At 39.9% G+C, this 18,827-nt stretch overlaps 1 protein-coding gene and 1 long non-coding RNA gene across 4 annotated transcripts in view; one reads left to right on the top strand and one right to left on the bottom strand.

The window, feature by feature from the left end:
- The window catches only part of LOC116678337 (uncharacterized), a 24,326-nt gene extending 17,189 nt beyond the window's left edge, over positions 1–7,137 (bottom strand). Inside the window, exons 1-2 of the long non-coding RNA XR_004329217.1 lie at positions 6,996–7,137; positions 2,205–2,211 (exon numbers count right to left, since the gene is read on the bottom strand). This is a non-coding gene — a long non-coding RNA (uncharacterized LOC116678337). The remainder of the gene's footprint in view (positions 1–2,204; positions 2,212–6,995) is intronic.
- The window catches only part of brip1 (BRCA1 interacting helicase 1), an 88,537-nt gene that overhangs the window by 46,824 nt on the left and 22,886 nt on the right, over positions 1–18,827 (top strand). For all 3 annotated transcript variants that reach the window (XM_032508254.1, XM_032508257.1, XM_032508253.1), the window contains exons 21-25: positions 1,026–1,526; positions 2,603–2,670; positions 3,246–3,324; positions 3,465–3,677; positions 4,671–4,813. In XM_032508254.1, the coding sequence (XP_032364145.1) occupies positions 1,026–1,526; positions 2,603–2,670; positions 3,246–3,324; positions 3,465–3,677; positions 4,671–4,813 (1,004 nt within the window). The remainder of the gene's footprint in view (positions 1–1,025; positions 1,527–2,602; positions 2,671–3,245; positions 3,325–3,464; positions 3,678–4,670; positions 4,814–18,827) is intronic.

The raw sequence follows: 18,827 nt of genomic DNA, 5'->3' as shown, positions 1-18,827 counted from the left end.
GCTAAAATGAAAAAAAAAAAAAAAACTTGTGTGTGGCTAACCTTTAGTAAATTTCTCACAAGAAACTACCATCTACAATGTGATTACTGCTCAGGACCTGACCACCACTGCTGCAATTGCGAGTATGTGACTAGGTTAGCAGCCCAGCACAGAATTAATGAAATAATTAACTAAAAGTGGAAGTTATATGGTTGAAACCTCCAGCATCTGCCACTGTTGATGGATTGTAGTCAGTTTGAAGACAAACTGGACCAAACAGACTGGAAAAAAAAAAGTGAAATTAACATTGTCTTAATTGAAATAATTTCCACCTTTTGACGATCAATAGCAGGCCTGCACGATTGATCGTTATGAAATTGTGATTTTGATTCACCCTGTTCACGATTTAATTTTTAAATAACTGAATTTTTTAAGACTTCAAATGTCATTTAATTTTACGGGCCAACTGCATCACATACGCTACTACTTTCTTCCGTGAGTTTTAAACATAGACTGTATAAAATAGGTTTTAAAGCTCTCCCAAGCGCTGCAGTGCTCTCCCTTCTCTTCATTGAAGCCTCTTGTGACTTGTGGTGATGTTCAACATGCTACAGGTGCCAAAAGAAAATCTGTTTGGTACTGCCAATTTGATTTGTTTTGTCATGGTTCATGTGTGCAATAAACATTACACATTACACTTTGTGAGAAAAATAATGTGGCAGAGAATCGTGATATCAATTCTAAGCTAAAAAAAATCATGATTCATATTTTTCCCAGAATTGTGCAGGCATAATAAATAGTGTTAAATAACATCCAAATTAACATCCATTCAATAAACATTTAAAGCATTACAGGTAGTGTTCTCGAGCTCATCATCTTTCACTGCTGTTTATAGCTGCCAGTCTGTGATGCTGCCCAAGGCCGATTTAAAGAATAAACACCAGTTACTCTAATACTTTTCCAACAACATTCCTGTTTGTTCCAGGAAAACATGACATGCCAGATGCATCCTTTTACTAAATATGTTACTTAATGTTAATTGACAGGTGGATGCTGTGAAGCCAAGAGTGTAGGGAGAGCCTGTCTTCATCAGATTGAGACCAGGAGCAGCCAGAGGAAGACTGACACGGCCAGACCAGATTATGAGTCAAAAGCAATGAAGCCGGGTTTGAAGAGCAGACCATCTAAAGCCAGACCTGTCAGAGTACATAGCTCAAAAAAAGACATAGTTCAAGAGAATGCTTATCAGTCACATTTCCCAGAGGTTGAGGATGATAGCTGGATTACCTGCCAGCAGACAGAGCTAATCTTGAAACCAAGGGTAAATGACAGTGTGACTGAGTCAGGAGAGTCCTCTGTGGGTGTGAGGGAACACAGAGCTCGTAAAAAAGGGCCTACCACACCTGGTTGTTCCACAAGGATTGAGTTTGACATTGTGACTCCCAAAAAAGAAGACATAGGGGGTCTTCAAGAAGCTGGAGCAGCAGGGTGTAGTCCTTCTAGTCCAGCAGAGGATGGTCTAGGAAGTCAGCACACAAAACCAAAAGGTATTATATAGTCTATTTAAAATATTAAATCATAGGTTTTACAAATCAATGCATGCAAGTGCCACTGTTGAATAGCACACTGGAGATGGTTGAACATTATAGTTTGCAGTACATTACAAAAATTAATTACAATATGGATCCAGTTGCCTTTACGTTGTAAGGCAGATAAAGCAGAAAAACAGAATTACATCTTGACTAATGTTTAAGCAACTGTTTGTTTGGTTTTTTTTGGGGGGGAGGGGGGTGTCAAGATTATTTTTTTTGCCTTTAATTGACAACTATAGGCAGAAAGGTGTGTGTGGGGAGGGGCGACATGCAGCAAAGGGTTGGAATCAAACCCTGGCCACTGCAGTAATTACTGGGCTTTGGTACATGGGCTGCATGCTCCACCAGGTGAGCTACCAGGGCGCCCCTTAATCAGCTGGTTTTATTACAGCCTCTCTGGGAAGTAGCACTGTTGACAACCTCACAGTTGCAAAGTGTATGTATTTGAGCTCATCCTGCCACAGTCTATTGCCAATGCTTGATTTATCTGAATAATACCCATATGGCATTAGCATTGTCAAGCATCTATTTGCTCAGCCATCAACATTCAAAACTGCAGACCTTCACCCCAATAGTTTATTAAAGGGAAACTTTGGAGCGGACCCTACATAAATATAAAACGTTTTTCTTTACCTTTTGCCTGATTTGGTCTGTATTTGTCAATAGTGAAGAGTGAAACTAAAGAATTACTTAAATGCTTTGGCACACACATGTTTATAAAAAGTGCTACCCAGTAGAGAGTTGGGGACTCGGATTACAGTATAGCACATCGTATAATAATGTTTAAATTATTAATACATTACATTCTAATTGTTTTGAAACCATGTGTATTTTTATTATGTATAATATATATTTATATATATATATATATATCAGTTAGGCAATTTATTTACTTTAACATGTAGAAATATTTCCTTAACTGCTGTTCAACATCTTTGATAATATAGATTGTTTTTTATTCTACTGCGTTGGTGTTGCTAGGTCTGCAGCTACTTTATTTATGTAAACTAACTTCAATTTTTTCAACCAAGCAATAAACATTCAGAGATCTTGCAAGCAGACGCGCAGAAGATTTAACAATACCTCTACAAAAAGAAAGGTAAGTGTCAAGTCAAGTGATATCAAGTAAACTTTTTTTCCTTTATCAAATCACAGTGAATGGATATCCTATTTCTAATCAGCAAGTCTTTGTATTAAAATATTTAAAATTACACCAATGTGTGTCGAAACAGACCAGCGCTGTCATTCACATGCAGTGATGGATTTTGCACTCAGTCTGTTTCCTGCACACAGAAGCACATAAAGAAAACAGTGGATGGCAATGAGTAAAATCCTGTGTGAACACTTAAAAACAAAGTGAAAATATTGTCTTATCCCATCCAAAGCAGTACAGTAGACAACCAAAGAGTACCACTAAAATAAGAAAAAAGTTTAGCAAAATAAAAATTTAATAAAAATAAGCATTTAGAAACAACACAGTATAAAACTTTATGGGCAGTGTCTGGGTTGTGAATCTGCCTGAATCCTAGCCCATATTTAAACAGGTTTTCAGTAACTCCTCAAAGATGTTTTTCAACAGACATTTCTAAAAGTTTGGATATAAAAAGAAAGATTTGAAATATGGACATAGCAATTTAAACATCAAAAAAGCTTGAGACTGTTTTTTTCTTACAGAGAGTCAAAGACCAAAAGCCATGCTGTCTGGGACTCTACTGTTCTATGTGTGAAAAGGAACTGCTTCCTGTGGCACATGGTAATATCTGAGAAATCTTTATTTTACTTTGAAGTTATTTACCACGGCTAAAGAATCGGAGTCAAACCGTTTGTCCAAGTGAATGCAATTCATTTTGGTATTTTTGTATTAATTTTCACTTTTATGACTTTGTTTTCCAGGTACACTACGACGTGTTGTTTGTGAATTAGACCATCTAGCTGTTCTGAGAAAAGACTCTTTTAGTCCTGCAGCAGCGACCCGCCGCTGCCGGTGTGCACCACATCAGCCATCAATTTCAGACAGCTCAGACTCACTGCTGGTAGTCCAAAGTCTCGCATCACTGATGGCCCTAAGGACTGCTCTGCAACCCTACCGTGATCACAGTTTAACTGGTGCGTTGACCGCTGGTTTGATAAGACATGAACAGTACTAAAGACGTGGTTGCGATAAATCTTGTACTAAGCATTACATGTTGCATCAAAAGAGGCAAATGCCGTCACACTCGCAACTGAGCATTCAACATTAAAACTAATTAGATATGATGATTAAAAACACTGACATTTAAAAAAAAGGACTAAATGATGAATACAATGAAAATATAAATAAATAACTGTAAATGATTAGAAATTAATTTGGAAAATGAATACACAGGCTTCTCTCATCCCTCTTTTTTTAAACTGACACGATTTTGCAGTAGTTTGGAGGTAGTTCACCTACATTTACCTTTGCATAGTGGTTCAAGTAGTCAAATAGCTGTTTTACCATTTGTTGTGTAGTGAACTACTGAAACTACAACCAATTTTGAGCCATAAAAGGACAAGAATGATTTTTTAAAATTATAATCATTTAATTTTTATAAAAATCACAAACTTCAAGTATTGATTATTATTATTCATTTATTAGAGAAGTTGCTGCATGCTTTTTTACAAGTTCCCTGGCTCACTGAGTAATCCTGCTTGGTACACTGCCCCTTCCTGGGCTCTTCTTTCTGGAAGGTGCTGTAGGTGTCTGACTAATCAACATATACATTTTTTTTGGTTGATGTATGAACAAGTGGCCACTTTTCACAATACACTCATTTGAATAGCATTTTTAGCTGGCAAGGGACTTACAATTTTGTTATAAGTTTGTATCACATGTATATTCTCGATTTGATCTTTATTTTTGTAAGTAGTTTAAATTTTATAAGTAGCTTTCGTTAACCAAACTACATTTCTCCTTCTTCAGTTCAACTTCTTCCAGTATGAAGTAATTGGTACTGTAGCTTGCAAAGCTATGCTTTCAAAGTAGCTTCACTAACACTGCCTTTCACTTTGATCCTTTTTATGGCACATTTTTTTTTCCTCTTAAGTTACATGCTTTCCCACTGCTTTTCATTCATGCAGCATATAATGCCATCTGGAATCCCGAGGAGGGCTCTGTGACCAGATTTCTGCAGTGCAAAGGCTGTTTGTCTCAAAGCCCCTTTCTGTCTGCAGCTTTAATTGCAGCAGAGATTCAATGCCCTCGAGACATGGCTCAAGATCAGGTAAACATTATGAACATACTGTATATAAATGTGAAAAAGTACATGCCCAGTGTGCTCATATACAGTGTCATGTAGAAAGCTATTTGGCGGAAACCACAATCCAATTTATCAACACCCCTTTATACTTTTCCAGGGTTTTGCATATTACTTATTGTAACGGAATAATCAGCCATTTGGTCGTAGTATAATAACCCTCACGTTGTCCTTGGGTCAAATTTGACCCATTTTCAAAAGTTTCTATATAAAAAAATATGGGTTTCTTTACACCATATTGCCCAAAAACAACATGGATGGTTCCGTGCACGAAACAGTCTATGATTATCCATCAACATATTTTCCTCAGATCTTAACTATTAGTCAAAATAATTCATAATTTCTGGTGGTTTTAAAGTCTTATATATAATTTCATATAAATGAGGTTTATTGACCATGAATTCTAAAAATAAGTGTAAAACTATTGGTAGTAAATTGGAATGAAGATGGCTAAAAAGACCTGAAATACAGAACTGGGTGATCATTTTTTATTTTGTGCTTTATAAATAGGGCTGCCCAATTTTATCGATATCGCAATATGGAGAGGGGCGCAATATTTATTAAAAACAAAATTTCTGTCAAACCATTCTGAATGAAGTGTTGTGGTGCTGCAGAGACGTCCCGGCCTACACATCCTATCCTACACACTACAGAAAACATCTTTGTTTGGTGCAGATGTTTGCAAAAATCACACTATAATCATTTACATTTTTTAAGATTTAATATCAGTCAAGGAAAATGAGAACAATGATACAAACATGATCATTCCCTTCAATCGCAATATCAGTAAAAAATAATCACAATTAGATATTTTCCTCATATCGTGCAGTCCTATTTGTAAACAGATCACAACAAGTGCATGGCTGACAGGAAGACAACACAAGGGTTAACTCAAATTTGGGAGTGCATTTTAAGGCATCACAATACTTCCCACAGTGTGTCTTGTGAAACAATATTGCTTACTACAAAGATGAAATAGTCCATAATGTTTATTTTTATCTCTGGATAGATATGTTTGAGTGTGAATGTTTTTTGACCCATTCATGTGAGACCCATGTTGATATCTGGTCAAACCATTACTTGATTTGAGTCCAACAGCATTTTTTACTGAGCTCTTTTGCTTACTTCTGCGTGAGTGCTGCTCTTGTTTGTCCAGCTTTCTGTAACTCTTAAATCTCGGGTAGTTGGCTAAAATAAATAATAGCTTTATGGAAACATCTGTTCATTGTCGAACCTACGTTCACCCTGGCTGGGAGAAGGGTTGCAAAGACAGGTTGAATAACTGGGAAATCCATTCACCTGCAACCATATGTTAAATCCATTTCAATGCGTTAGTCTGAAACTGGTTTCTGAATACTGCTGATGCTGCTTCATTTAGGATTGTATCTAGACACTTTCAGATTCAATTCAATTCAACACAGTTTTATTTATGGTATCAATTCACAACAAGAGTTATCTCGAGGCACTTTACAGATATAGTAGGTGTAGACAACACTATATAATTTACAAGGACCCAACTGTTCTAGTAGTTCCCTCCAGAGCAAGCAACAGTGTGACAGTGGCGAGGAAAAACTCCTTTTTAGGAACAAACCTAACGGTTGGGTTTGAAATGAATAGTGGCAATAATACTCGCAGTAAAAAATAATGGAACAGTGACTAAAAATAGTATGTTGTAGTAGTTCAGGTGATAGCAGGGCACTGCACCGCGCAGCGAAGTTACAGGGCATTGCAGGATGTATAGCAGGACCACGTTAATCATTAAATTATAGAATTATTATTTATATTATTGTAGTATTAGTAATCATATCATATGCACGTGGCCTTATGCACACTCTGACTAAAACCAATTGAATCTAGCAGTGAGTTGAAAGCAATGCTAATGCTCTCGTTGTCAACGTCTACATGGATATTAAAATCCCCTACAATAAGTATTTTGTCTGATTTAAGGACTACACTTGATTAAAAACTCTGAGAATTCAGATAAAAATTCAGAATATGGTCCTGGAGCTCGGTAAATAACAACAAATATCATTGGCTTTAACGTTTTCCATGATGGATGTTGAAGGTTAAGAACAAGGCTTTCAAACGAGTTATAATTTAGTTTAGGTTTAGGATTAATTAACAAGCTTGAATCAAAGATGGCTGCAACTCCCCTTTGATTTAACCGATCTGAGTCGGGGGACAGACACCGTGGTTATTAGACTATGAGTGGGTGACTGCTCCAGTGGAAGCACAGAAGAGCGCATTGCACTGCACCTCTGATTACTAATATCAGACTTGGGTTGTCATGGTTTATGGCAACCCAAACATATAAACATATGAGACAGGTGTGTGTGCATGAACATGCTACTATCTTTTCCAGACAATCACCCAGCTTTCCAGTCTGTTCGATATCCACCTTTATCATCTATTGTTGGCTCAAGGAGACCGGCACGTGTATTATCTTTTGTAATCCTCCGAATATTTCTAGTTTGTGGGAAAGATAGTGCACAATGTTGCCACAGGTTTTTTTTTAACTGTCACACTCTTGCTTCACAGCATGTGCCATGTTCTGTTGGTAAGATCTTGGCGGGAGGGCATGAAGTCACAATGGCATGACTTCTTCAACAATAGAGCTCTATGGCACAGAGGAATAAGATGCATCAGGTTTTGGATACACACACAAACTCAACACTTGATAGTATAATTCATGCATTGTCGGTATTGGTCTTTTCAGTATTTGTTGAAAAATACCAACAATGTATCCTACTATCAAAGAAAAATATAGAGTATCACCAGACTTGTCTTTTAAAACAAGAAAAAGTCTTATTTCTTGAAAAACGTATTCGTTGTAGTTTGCACTTGGATTGCCACCTCTTGGTCAGTTAGTCAACAAATCGGTAATTTTGGTGTTAGCTGACTAAGATTTCTTTAGTCATTTAGTCATTTTATTAAATTCTCTTTTAATCCAAATTACTTTTTATTGAATAAACCGTTTTGGCAAATCTGTGGTAAAAATAAGATTTAAAGTGATGCTTTTGCATGATTCTTTGTGGAGAAACTCAGTTTTGCAAATCTGTCAGGAAAACCATATGGGTGTTTGTTAACTAAGAATTTCTTTAGTAAGGAAAGCCCTAGTTTTCCCGGGTTCTGATAAGGTTTTTAAAAATGTATTGCTGTGAAGGTAAAGGTATATATAACCAGGACTTATCCTGTACTTACTGTATTCTCCAACGTAACAAGAGATGCTGAGCATCAAGTCACAGCAAGACTCACATTTGAATGTGTTGCTAATTTGACATATGAAGGGGGCATTTTATCTCTATATAACAGTGTTCTAATATTCATGTCCTGCATGATCCATGTGAAAAAAAAATCACAGTTACAGCAGTATACTGGACATGTATCTTGCAGTTTTATCAGGGTGGGTTTATCAAAGAGACTGCTGTTTTTTCTTGTTGTTTGCCACTTGTCCCTTCTAAATTGGTTGTGCCAGGTGGCATATTTCAATCAATAACTAGTCCACCCCTCCATAATCTGATTTACAGTGGTAACAGAACAGAGGCACAGTACAAAGTACAACAACAGGATGTGCAGTGCAACAAAAATATGGTGTTTTTTGAAAATGAAACCATGTAAACCTATTGTGGTACAATCTCAAAATACAATTATGAACCTGAAAATAAGCATATGGGCGCTTTAAGAAAACATGTTGAATAAGGAAGAAATTTAATTTTTATGCCATAAAAGTGCTTAGATTTAGTGACAAGTAGTTCACAAGAAAGTATTTTACATTAGGGCTACAGTGGTGTGACATGCACCCTGTCTAAATCATCGTTAGACACTTCAGGTAAAGGAGCAACATCTTGCCATGGCTGACCTTAGTTCTGTTATATTCTCCTTTATGCACATTTATCTTTTTTTGCTGTGACAATAATTGCAAAATAGTTGTTATTTATATAACTGCAACATAATTAAACATTGGTGTTTTAATTGTGTCATCATTGCACTAAATTCAGGTCTTGTGGAATATTTAGCTCATCAGATTTATTGCCAAGCAAGTTTGCATTTGCAAGGAATTTGCATTGGTGTATTAGGTGCATACAGTAGACAATAAACAAATATAAAAAAGTTAAATTAACAATAAAGCAAAGTACTGCTACAGTCAATTAGATACATTACAATAAAAAGCAAGCAAACAAACAAGTATGTGCAATACAACTGTTTTAGACGTGAAACGAAGGGAGTTTAATTTGTGCAGGGTTTGCAAAAATATTGATGAAGTTCACAGTATACAGTATAAAATATGTGCAATGGCCAGGAACATCCTGTTCTGCTTTGTCTTGCAATTTTAGATTTCAGTAAATACTCCCATCTAACATTACGTTACACAGTAATGGCCTTGTTTGTGAGATAGTCTCAACATTTTGGCCATCTGGAGCAAATCGTCACTGTAAATCAGATTAAGCCGACCGGTCAAACGCACATCTTTGCCCCCCTCTGATGCAAGGGGTTTAGGACACACTTTGGTCCACCCTTCACTGTTTCGCATGATGCTTTTCAAGTTCCTTCTGTTCTGCTGTGAAATTGACAGACAACATATTGCATGAGAAGCTTTGGATTGTGTCTGGGTGCAATCGCCACCCAAACTTCAGTCTGCATTCAGCCACCTAACAGACTCCAACACTCTTGGCGTGGGGTATGGCACACACACAACAACTTTACTTGCAACATCGATTACTGTCATTTTGACCTGTTAATCTGAATTTGTCATAATCCTCCCCCTCATCCTTTTATCGCTTTGTCATCCGAGCCAAAACATGTCACTTCTCATCCCTCTGGCACCTGTCTTCAAGGATCATAATCATATGAAGTTACTGCGGGAGACATTACATTTAATATTTCAGATAATAGGAGGGCACGCACACACCACCATGTGTGTCTTAATATGCTTTGTTATAGCACAGATGAGATTGGAGCCTTGCAAGCTCTTCTATAGTGACCTTTAATAAAAGGCTATCTTTATGCCCCAGTGAATATTAAAGGTGATTATTTTCATCTGAGTGATTTATTTGTAACAAAATTGAATTCTGTTGAGCAGTTCCATTTAAACAGAAAATACATTTTACAACAAATAATTCCAATGTGTTGTAAAAGCTAAGTCCATATTCTTTTAGAAATAAGTGAACTTGTGAATTTGATACTTCACAATCTGTTAATTACTTATCTCCTTACAAAAGCACTAAATATTTTTTATTATTTGGTTGTGTTACCATGTAAATGATTGCACATACATTTTAAGCAAAGGTATCTACTGAATAGAATACAGTTTCTTTGTCCACCGTTCTCAAACTGCCACTCTAATCGGTTCTTTAAGACAGACGCAGGGCACAGAGCAAGTTCTTTTTTTGCATATTTGTTCCTTTCATGTCACTTTCCAACATTATCTTTATTGGGATATAAATTACAAATATTTTATATACAACGTAAAACTTATTATTTATTGTCTCCCATCTATCCAAACCATTTTCTCCTCCCAAGTATCCCTTTCCAAAAACAAATAAAATTTAGTAAATACGTAAAAAAATACAAATGCATTCATTTAAAACAACAAGCATTTATTTAAAAATATACAAATTGTATCTGCACTATCTCTAGCTAACAGGTTTGTTTTACGTTTTCTTGGTTTTCTTTGTAGATATTATATTTAACATCCATTTTTAACTTTTCTCTGCTACGATCCTTTGTTAATATCAGCTTTCCCTAATTAAACAATAATTAAATTACAAGGTCATCTTTTGTGCTGAATAACTCCAGGTGTACAATGTATGAAAATTGCTAGAAGCATTAAATGAATTGGACATTCAATATGTCCCATTAGGTCAAATGAAACATGCAGGTGAGGTTTTGCACAGATTTGTGATGAGATTAGAAAAAGTATCTAAATACAAATGTTCATATTGTTTGCTGGATGTGTTCATGACGAAATGCATTACATATTATTGTAAATGAAAATAAACTTTGGCAGTTGTGGTGCATTAGGTGAATAGGTAATGACATTAATTTCTTTAAGCGTATTTAGCTTGATAAAGATTGTTTGACCGGGACATCTGGTAGTAGAGGGTCTTTAGCAATCTGTTTACTGGAGCAGCTGTTAGAATTTGGCTTGAGTTATAGGTTTGGAGCTCCTTGGACAAATAAACCCAGATTTGTTTTAGAGGGTCATAGGAATTAGACACCTAATCTGCCTATGTGGTTTTATAAGTTGACTGATCTTCATATAGACATCCGTTGTTTGGGCTGATCTTAGTGTGCTTCCACCATAAGCTGGTTAATACTATAAGTGTGATTGTGGCAACCATTTGTCAGCTGAAAGCCTGATGCCTTTTTAGTAGTGCATATTGTCGTATGGTCTCAGCAGGAGAGCATTAAGTACTGGCAATTAGCCATTTATGCGACCTAACCCTATTTATGGTGGAACACTGATAGAGATAAGAAACTGATCCATTAAACTACTTAACTTCTTTTTGTAGTTTTATATTGGAGTTTTTTAGTAGCTGTTGTCTAGTCGTACATCATTTTGTACATTCATGTATCCATCCTTATTTTAAAGTTTTTTTTTTTTTTTAAGAGTATGCAATATATGTATTAAGTTGTGCTTCAGTGTATTTGGTCAACAATTGCATTGGTTCTAATAGTCTTTTGCTGATTTTATCTAAGTGTTGTGATTTGGGGTTTTTGCTTTGGGTTATTTTTCTCCTTTTTAAAATTTTTTTTTTTTATCCTGTCTTGTGTTTGTCTTGTTTTATCCCCGGTCTTGTGTTGTTGGTCCTATTTTGAAGTGTGGTTTTTGTCTCGTCCTGTCTTTATTTTTCCTTCCTGTGTCTTCCTGCTCTTGTGATTACCTGATGTTTTCCACCTGCTTCCTTGCCCTCTCGTCACCTGCCTCTCGTTACCTCATTACCTTGTGTATTTAATGTTTGTGCTTCCCTTTCTCTTATCAGATCATTTTGTCCTGTCAGCGTGTTCATGTTGATGTTCCAGATCTTTCCCATGAGTTTTTGTGTAATTTACCCTGTTTTTGTATTGCCTTCCCCCTGGACCTGTTTTTTGGGATTTTGGGAATTGCCATTGATGGAGTCTGTGTTTTTGTTACTTTGTTTTCTGTGGAAATAAATCCTTGTGAAGTTCTCTCCTGCCTGCCTTCCCTTCTCTGCTTTTGGGTCCTCACTTACCCATACCACAACAGAACGATCTGACCAGTATGGACCCAGCGGAGTTTGTTTTCGAGCCTCTCCTCCACCCACTTGAGCCAGCGGCCGTTTACATGACCCGGACATTGCCACCAAAGCCTGGCACCTCATGATGTTGCGTTGGGAGGAGGTGGAGAAGCAGTACGGTCCTCTCCCGGAGCTGGCGCAGACCAGTCCCCAAGAGCCGGTGCGGCCCAGCTCCCAAGAGTCTGCGCGGACCAGCTCCCAAGAGTCTGCGCGGACCAGTCCCCGTGAGTCGGCGCGGGCCAGTTCCCCTGAGCCAGCATGCTGCTCTTTCGACCCAGACCCCAGGCTGGCACTCGGTTCTTCTGACCCCGAACCGGTGTGCTACTCCTCTGACCCCGAGCCAGCATGCGGTTCTTCTGACCCTGGGCTGGCACCCAGCTCCCCTGACTCTGAGCCTGTGTGCGGCTCTTCTGACCTCGGGCCGGCACGCGGTTCCTCTGACTCTGAGCCGGTGCGCGGTTCCTCTGATTCTGAGCTGGTGTGCGGCTCTTCTGACCCCAGGCCTACACACGGTTTCTCTGACTCTGAGCCGGTGTGCGGCTCCTCTGACCCCGGGCCAGCAAGCGGCTCCCCTGACCCCCAGTTGGCGTCCTGCTCGCCTGACCCCCTCAGGGGTCTGGCTCACCTCACCCCCTGCTGGCGTCCAGCGTCCCTGACCCCCAACTGGCATCCTGCTTACCTGACCCCCTGCGGGCTTCTGGCTCACACCCTCCCCTGTTGGCGTCCAGCATCCCTGACCCCCAGCTGGCGATCGGGGTTCCCGGTCCCCAGGTGGCGGACGGCGTTCCTGGCCCTCAGCTGGTGGTAGGTGTCCCTGACCCCCCAGGTGGCGTCTTGCCCCCTACTTCCGCTTGGCACTGGTTCCCGGGGTTCTTCCGACACTAGTCTCTGGGGTCCACTTCCAGGGGTTCCCCTGAAACCAGTTCCCCTAGACCCAGTTCCCAAGTTTCCTCTGGTCCTGGTTCCGTGGTTTCCCTTGGGGTCCCCCTGGTCCCAGTTCCAAAGGTTCCCCAGGTCCCAGTTACCTAGTTCTCCCGGGCCCTGGTTACGGGGGTCCCTCTGGTCCTGGTTCCTGGGGTTCCCCTCGGGGTCTCCCAGGCCCCAGTTCCTCAGGGTTCCCGGGTCCCAGTTCCTAAGGGTCCCCTAGTTCTAGTTCCCCTGGCCCCAGGCCTGTTCCTGTCTCCATGTCCGTCTTTGTTCCCGTCAACATTCCCGTCACCGTGCCCGTTTCCGTACTCGTCTCTGTCTCCGTGTTTGTCTCTGTCTCTGTGTTTGTCTCAGTCCCTGTTACTGTCTCCGTCCCTGTATTCCTCCCTACCCCAGTGTTGGTCCTGTCTAGGCCTGTCCCGTCTGTCCTTCCCTCGTGCCCATCCCTTGTGCTCTCTCTCGTGCCCTTTCCTCGTGCCCTTTCCTAGTGCCCTCTCTCATGCCCTCTCTCGTACCCTCGTACCCTACTTGGGTTTGGTCTGGGGAGATGACCTCTCTAGTTGAAGCAATGCTCCATTAACCTGGTATGCTGCAAAAAAGAAAGTGAACTGTCTCTCCCTTGGACGTTTTGAATTATTAGCTCTTTGTAGTCTTTCTGTCTCTCTTTGTAGTCTTCTTCTTCGCAGATCTGTCTCATTAAGAAAGAAAAGAAGAAGGTAGAGATCATTGAAAATGCTTCACTGGCTTCTTCCACTTTCCATCCGATGGAAAATTACCAGATCCTTGAAGGTCTAGCTTGGTTGTGAAGATGGCAACAATCCTAACAGATAGAATTTACGTCTAAGCTTTCAGCCCAGCCCAGGTTTAGATGGGATTCAGACCATAAACAGCCCTGCAACAATCGGGTCTGCAGTGGTGGAGGCGGGTTGTTTAAGGTACCAGCAAGCCATTTGAAAACCAACTGATTTAGTCTAGTACGCCAAAAAATGCCACAATAGTGTGTGATATTGGATTTTACAACTCTGCAAAGTTTTCACAACAGTATCTTCATTGGCCAACGCAGTACCTTGCCAGTTGATGTGGCGTTGCAACTAAAATTGAGCCAGGTTCAAAATGTTTGGCAAATAGTATTGAATATTCACATAAGTTGTGAATGCAAGTTGCTGAAGGAAAAGATAAACATTTTGTCGGACAGAGTTGGCGGCTTAAGGTGTAGCTCCCGACCTAAATTTGTCAAATTGTTGTTTTATATGGTTCCAACGTCAATATTTTACCACTTTGTGCTTGTTAGAGTTATTGAAGCTGAATGGCAAATAAGAACAAACCCCAACGTGGCGATACGGACGCCACTGCAGAGGCATTGCTGGAGAAACAGAAAAGCTACTTAGAGCCACGCTTTTCGCAGATACAGTGTCAGATTCGAAAACAACAATAAGCTAACTGCTCTCCATGCCCAGCTAGCATCTCTGACTGCAAGCCTTGGCTCTATCAGATCTGATGTGAACAACCTAAAAACCGCTGTGGAAAACAGCGCAAGTATTCTTGACAGTCATGGCCACACTTTTCGGGAGCTGGAGGTGAAGTTAGCAGACTTTGAGGACAAAAACCGGAGTTGCAACATCCGTATCGTCGGGCTGAAAGAGGGGCTAGAATGTGCTAATGCTGTCCAGTATCGCTCATGCCCTCAACCTAAGTGGTTCCCGAATCTAGCAGATGTTCAGATAGCAATTATGAGAGCCCACCGAATTTACAGTGATAGCCCAAAGAAGAACACCACTACTAATCGCACGTTGATTTTCAACGTCCTCCACTACACAACCACGCAGGTGATCATATAGGTCTTGATTTTTGTCGCACTGTTGTCTGATATGAGTACAGAGACTGTGTTTCTGAATGGTATGTCGACCTAGTTTAACACGGCCTATTCTCCATAGGTTAGATGGGACACTGCTAGGCTAGAGTTTCCTTTCCAAGGTGTTTTGTGCTTTGTGTTTCTGTTGACGGAAAATGCGTTTATTCTGTTAATTTAGTGTGGAACCAGTTGCTGTTGCAACCAGGTATTTATGGACTAGCGTTCCATTTTTGCTGCCCTTATCCAATCTTGATCACAGACCTATTTTGAATGTTAGCCTTCTCTCCCTTCTGTGACAATGGCTTGTCTGTTGTTGTTATTTGTTTTATATGTTTTGTGTGTTGAGGGACTCAGAAACGTGCTGTGTTTGCTGGATGTACAGCTGCTAAGAAGATGATTGCAACCCGTTGGAAAACAGTACATGACCTGTCTATTCGCACGTGGACCCTTTCCTACCTGGATGTGGTCTATTTGGAACTGTCCACGGCGCAGATAAATGGCGCCCCAGGGAAGTTTCGGGACACGTGGCAATGCATTGCTGACTGTGAGTTCTTGACCTCACAGAGTCAGCGATGCACTTCTAATTTGCGCAGGTGTTTGGACCCTTGTCTTGTGCCTGTCTCTTTGTGTGTCTGTTTCTGCGTGTGTTGTTTTGTCTCCCTCCTTCCCGTCTTTCCCCTGTTTAATTATTTGTATTTGTAAAAATGTTATTATACTTCTTCTTTTTTTTTGGCCCTAGGACATGTTGTCGGCTGGGACGTGTTCTTGTCTCAGTGTTTATTTTTAAATTGTGGAAAAAATTTTACAATTTTGGCAGAAGATAATGATCTCTCATTTTTTTCTAAACTTGACCAAGTGTGTTAACGTTTATCAATCATTCTTTATTTCCCATAATCATAACCAGGATCTAACCTAACAATACCATACCTGACATATTAAATTGTTTAAAAAAAATCAATGTGAACAATATTTGCATTGAACAGGGTTTTGTATAATCATCCAGTAATAACGTTCTGTCTGACAGTAGGGTTGCATTAGATTTTGATATAGCCACTTGCAGATGTGGGGAAACTCCCCCACATAAACTTTAGCACTCCTACATTTGGGAATCCTGCAAATATTTCAATAGATCAGACATGTTACTTGTCACTCATCTCCCGCTAAATGCCTCGCTTTTCTCTCCTCATAATGATGGATTGCCTTTCTTTTGACAAAGTAAGGGTGAAAGGTGAGGTATTAAAAGCTGTCAGAAAGCTAAGTTGGAGTTAAGGACTTTCAGATATGCATGGTAATGTGTTGTGGAATGGGAGGAGTGAAAGCACTGTGCTGTTGGTGGTCCAGATCTGTGTAAATATTGGAAGTGTTGGGACATAGCGAGTCAAAACACAACACGACTTTAAGAGCTTTGCTACTGAATGCAAACCCCCTCAAAAATGTAACTTGTTTTTTCATGCAAATAGATGGCCCTGACAGATTTTGGGCTGGACAGAGCATTAACCCTCTGTGGTATATTTCTTAAAACATATTATATCCTTCCCGTTCCAATTGAATCACACCTAATCTCACCACACACAGTCATTTGAAGCATTGAGGAAAATCCCAACAGAGTAATGACAGGAAAGTTCTTTGTCCTGGCCTCTAAGTGGAGTATGTAAGTGCTGACAGACAAGACAATTTAAGAAAAGGAGCTCCTAAAATCAAACAGGACACACTTGGTGTTTAATTCTGTGGCAACATACCCAGGCGCTTGCCCTGACTCATCACTCTTTCAAAGCTCGCTGGCACACCTCGCCGTGGGAATGACACTTCTCAAACCATCTCTGTTTGAACAAGTTGATTCCACTTTCTCTGTGCTCTACGTCGGGCATTCAGCAGCTTTTCTTCTTTATAATAGAGAGCTGGCTGAATGCACAAGCTCAAACATCAAAAAGGGTTAATAAGTGTTGAATACAAGTCCTAAGTGTGCAGATGAATGAACTTACTCCTCCGTTTGAAGTATGAATTAATCCTGTTTTATTGTTGACGACCTGGTAGGTTCACATGGAGGTGTGGACAGATAGGTATCAACGCAACATGCTGCTGAGCTCTATGATTTTCCCCGTCTATCCGAAATGTATATTTGGGTGGCGTGCTACACATGCTCAACATAGTGCTAAGAACCTGGTTTTAGATTAAAATGATTGATTTTAATAAGTCATCTTTATGGCCAAATTGCTGCTAGGATATGTCTGGACTCTGATAATGGTGAAATAATATAAAGGAAAGCTGAAACAAATGTACACCTCAATGTTTACCTACTCACATGTGACATCCTTTTTGTTTTGATTAAACATGTAAATAAATGTATATTCAATTAGATCTGCAATATTAAGTGTCGTAACAGAAAATGAATCAGCAAACATTTTAAGTATAGGCACCAAGATAATTGGCAACATCACAGTCTGACTTACATGAGCAAATCAGTTTGTAACCAAGCAGGCCTAAACAGTTTATCCAGATTCTTTAACTACTTTAATTTGAGGTAAAGCTAACTTGAAACGGTGGCAAAAATGCAAAAACTGTGTAAAAGTGCAGGTAATTGCCTGTTTTGTCTTTTGCAATTACATTTGACTAATCTGGGGATTTGCTCATAACTTGTCTAACTCTTCATGTTTCTTGCCCCATCTGACTTATTTTTGGTGATCATGTTCCCAAGTTGTGATAAACTGGATCTATCATTTAAATGGTGGAAGAATAATTGGAGAGTTTTAGCTGTATGTTGTTTGATCTCTTAGAGCCTGACAAGAGTAACATGCCACGAACACTGAGTTCTTGTAAATTAAAGGCAAAATATGTATTATATATTCACACAAACATTGTAGCACTTAACCCATTTTCAGAAATCCGTTTAACTCCACCACACACATTCATGCATTAAGGCATAGAGCTGGTGTTGCAGGTGTCCTGTAGAGACTCTCCCAGTGCTACCAATCTAATAGTAATTCAGTCACGCATCAGTGTCCACAGCTCAATCTCAACACTCCCTGTTCGTGTCAGAAAACAAAGGCCACGGGCGTCCCCGCAATACATAGCCACTGGTGCAACCAGACAACACCTTTAAAGCAAACAAGCTTACCCGCTCTTTATAACTGCAGCATAATACTCAGCCTTTGTCCCTTCCAATCCTCCACCCTGGTCCTCCTGCTCCATAGCAGGTGCCACTTGAAGTTGCTTTTCTGATTCATTGTTTCTTCAATTCCAATAGCCCATCTCTTTTATTTGCCCTCCCAGCTGACTTTGTAGGTGACTTTCTCTAAATGTACTCAACAAACCTACATCCTTTATTTTGTGTGGTGTAATGAAAGCATGGCTTACTAAGTGCGCATTTGTGTGTGTGCTTGTGTTTGTGCTGCTGCTTTTATGAAAGGACACAGGCTCTTACTGTTGAAAATGACACTGCTCTTTCTCTGCTCTTTTTTTCTGACTGTGTTTTGAGTGAGACATATTTTCAATGTTGAGCATGAAAATTCATTCCTGACCTTGAGCATCTAGCAGCTAAGGAGCCACATATTTTCCTCAGGAGTTGGTGAAGACCAAAAGGAGAGTGAATATTGAATTGAAAGTGTGTGCTCTGCGCTGAAGGTTTCAGGTTTCTTTGCTGGCTTTTGTGTATTAGACAGTTTACGAATTAGTGACGTACCTAATGAAGCTTGCCCGGGCTATAATTGAATCTCAGATTTCAAGGAAGTGCAAAGGCATCTTCTCCTTCAGGAGAGGGATGTGAAAATGCAGAAAAATTACGCTGGGTGCAGTGCTTTTTTCTCTAGGCAGCTGCATACCCTCTCTTCTCCATCCATCCATCCATCTTCGTCCGCTTATCCGTTCTCGGGTTGCGGGGGGAGCAGTTCCAGCAGGGGACCCCAAACTTCCCTTTCCCAAGCCACATTAACCAGCTCCGACTGGG

The sequence above is a fragment of the Etheostoma spectabile genome, chromosome 3 (genome assembly GCF_008692095.1).
Source record: "Etheostoma spectabile isolate EspeVRDwgs_2016 chromosome 3, UIUC_Espe_1.0, whole genome shotgun sequence".
In the NCBI taxonomy this organism is placed as follows: Eukaryota; Metazoa; Chordata; class Actinopteri; order Perciformes; family Percidae; genus Etheostoma; species Etheostoma spectabile.
The sequence above is the reverse complement of the archived record's forward strand: the minus strand, read 5'-3'. Positions and strand labels throughout refer to the sequence as shown.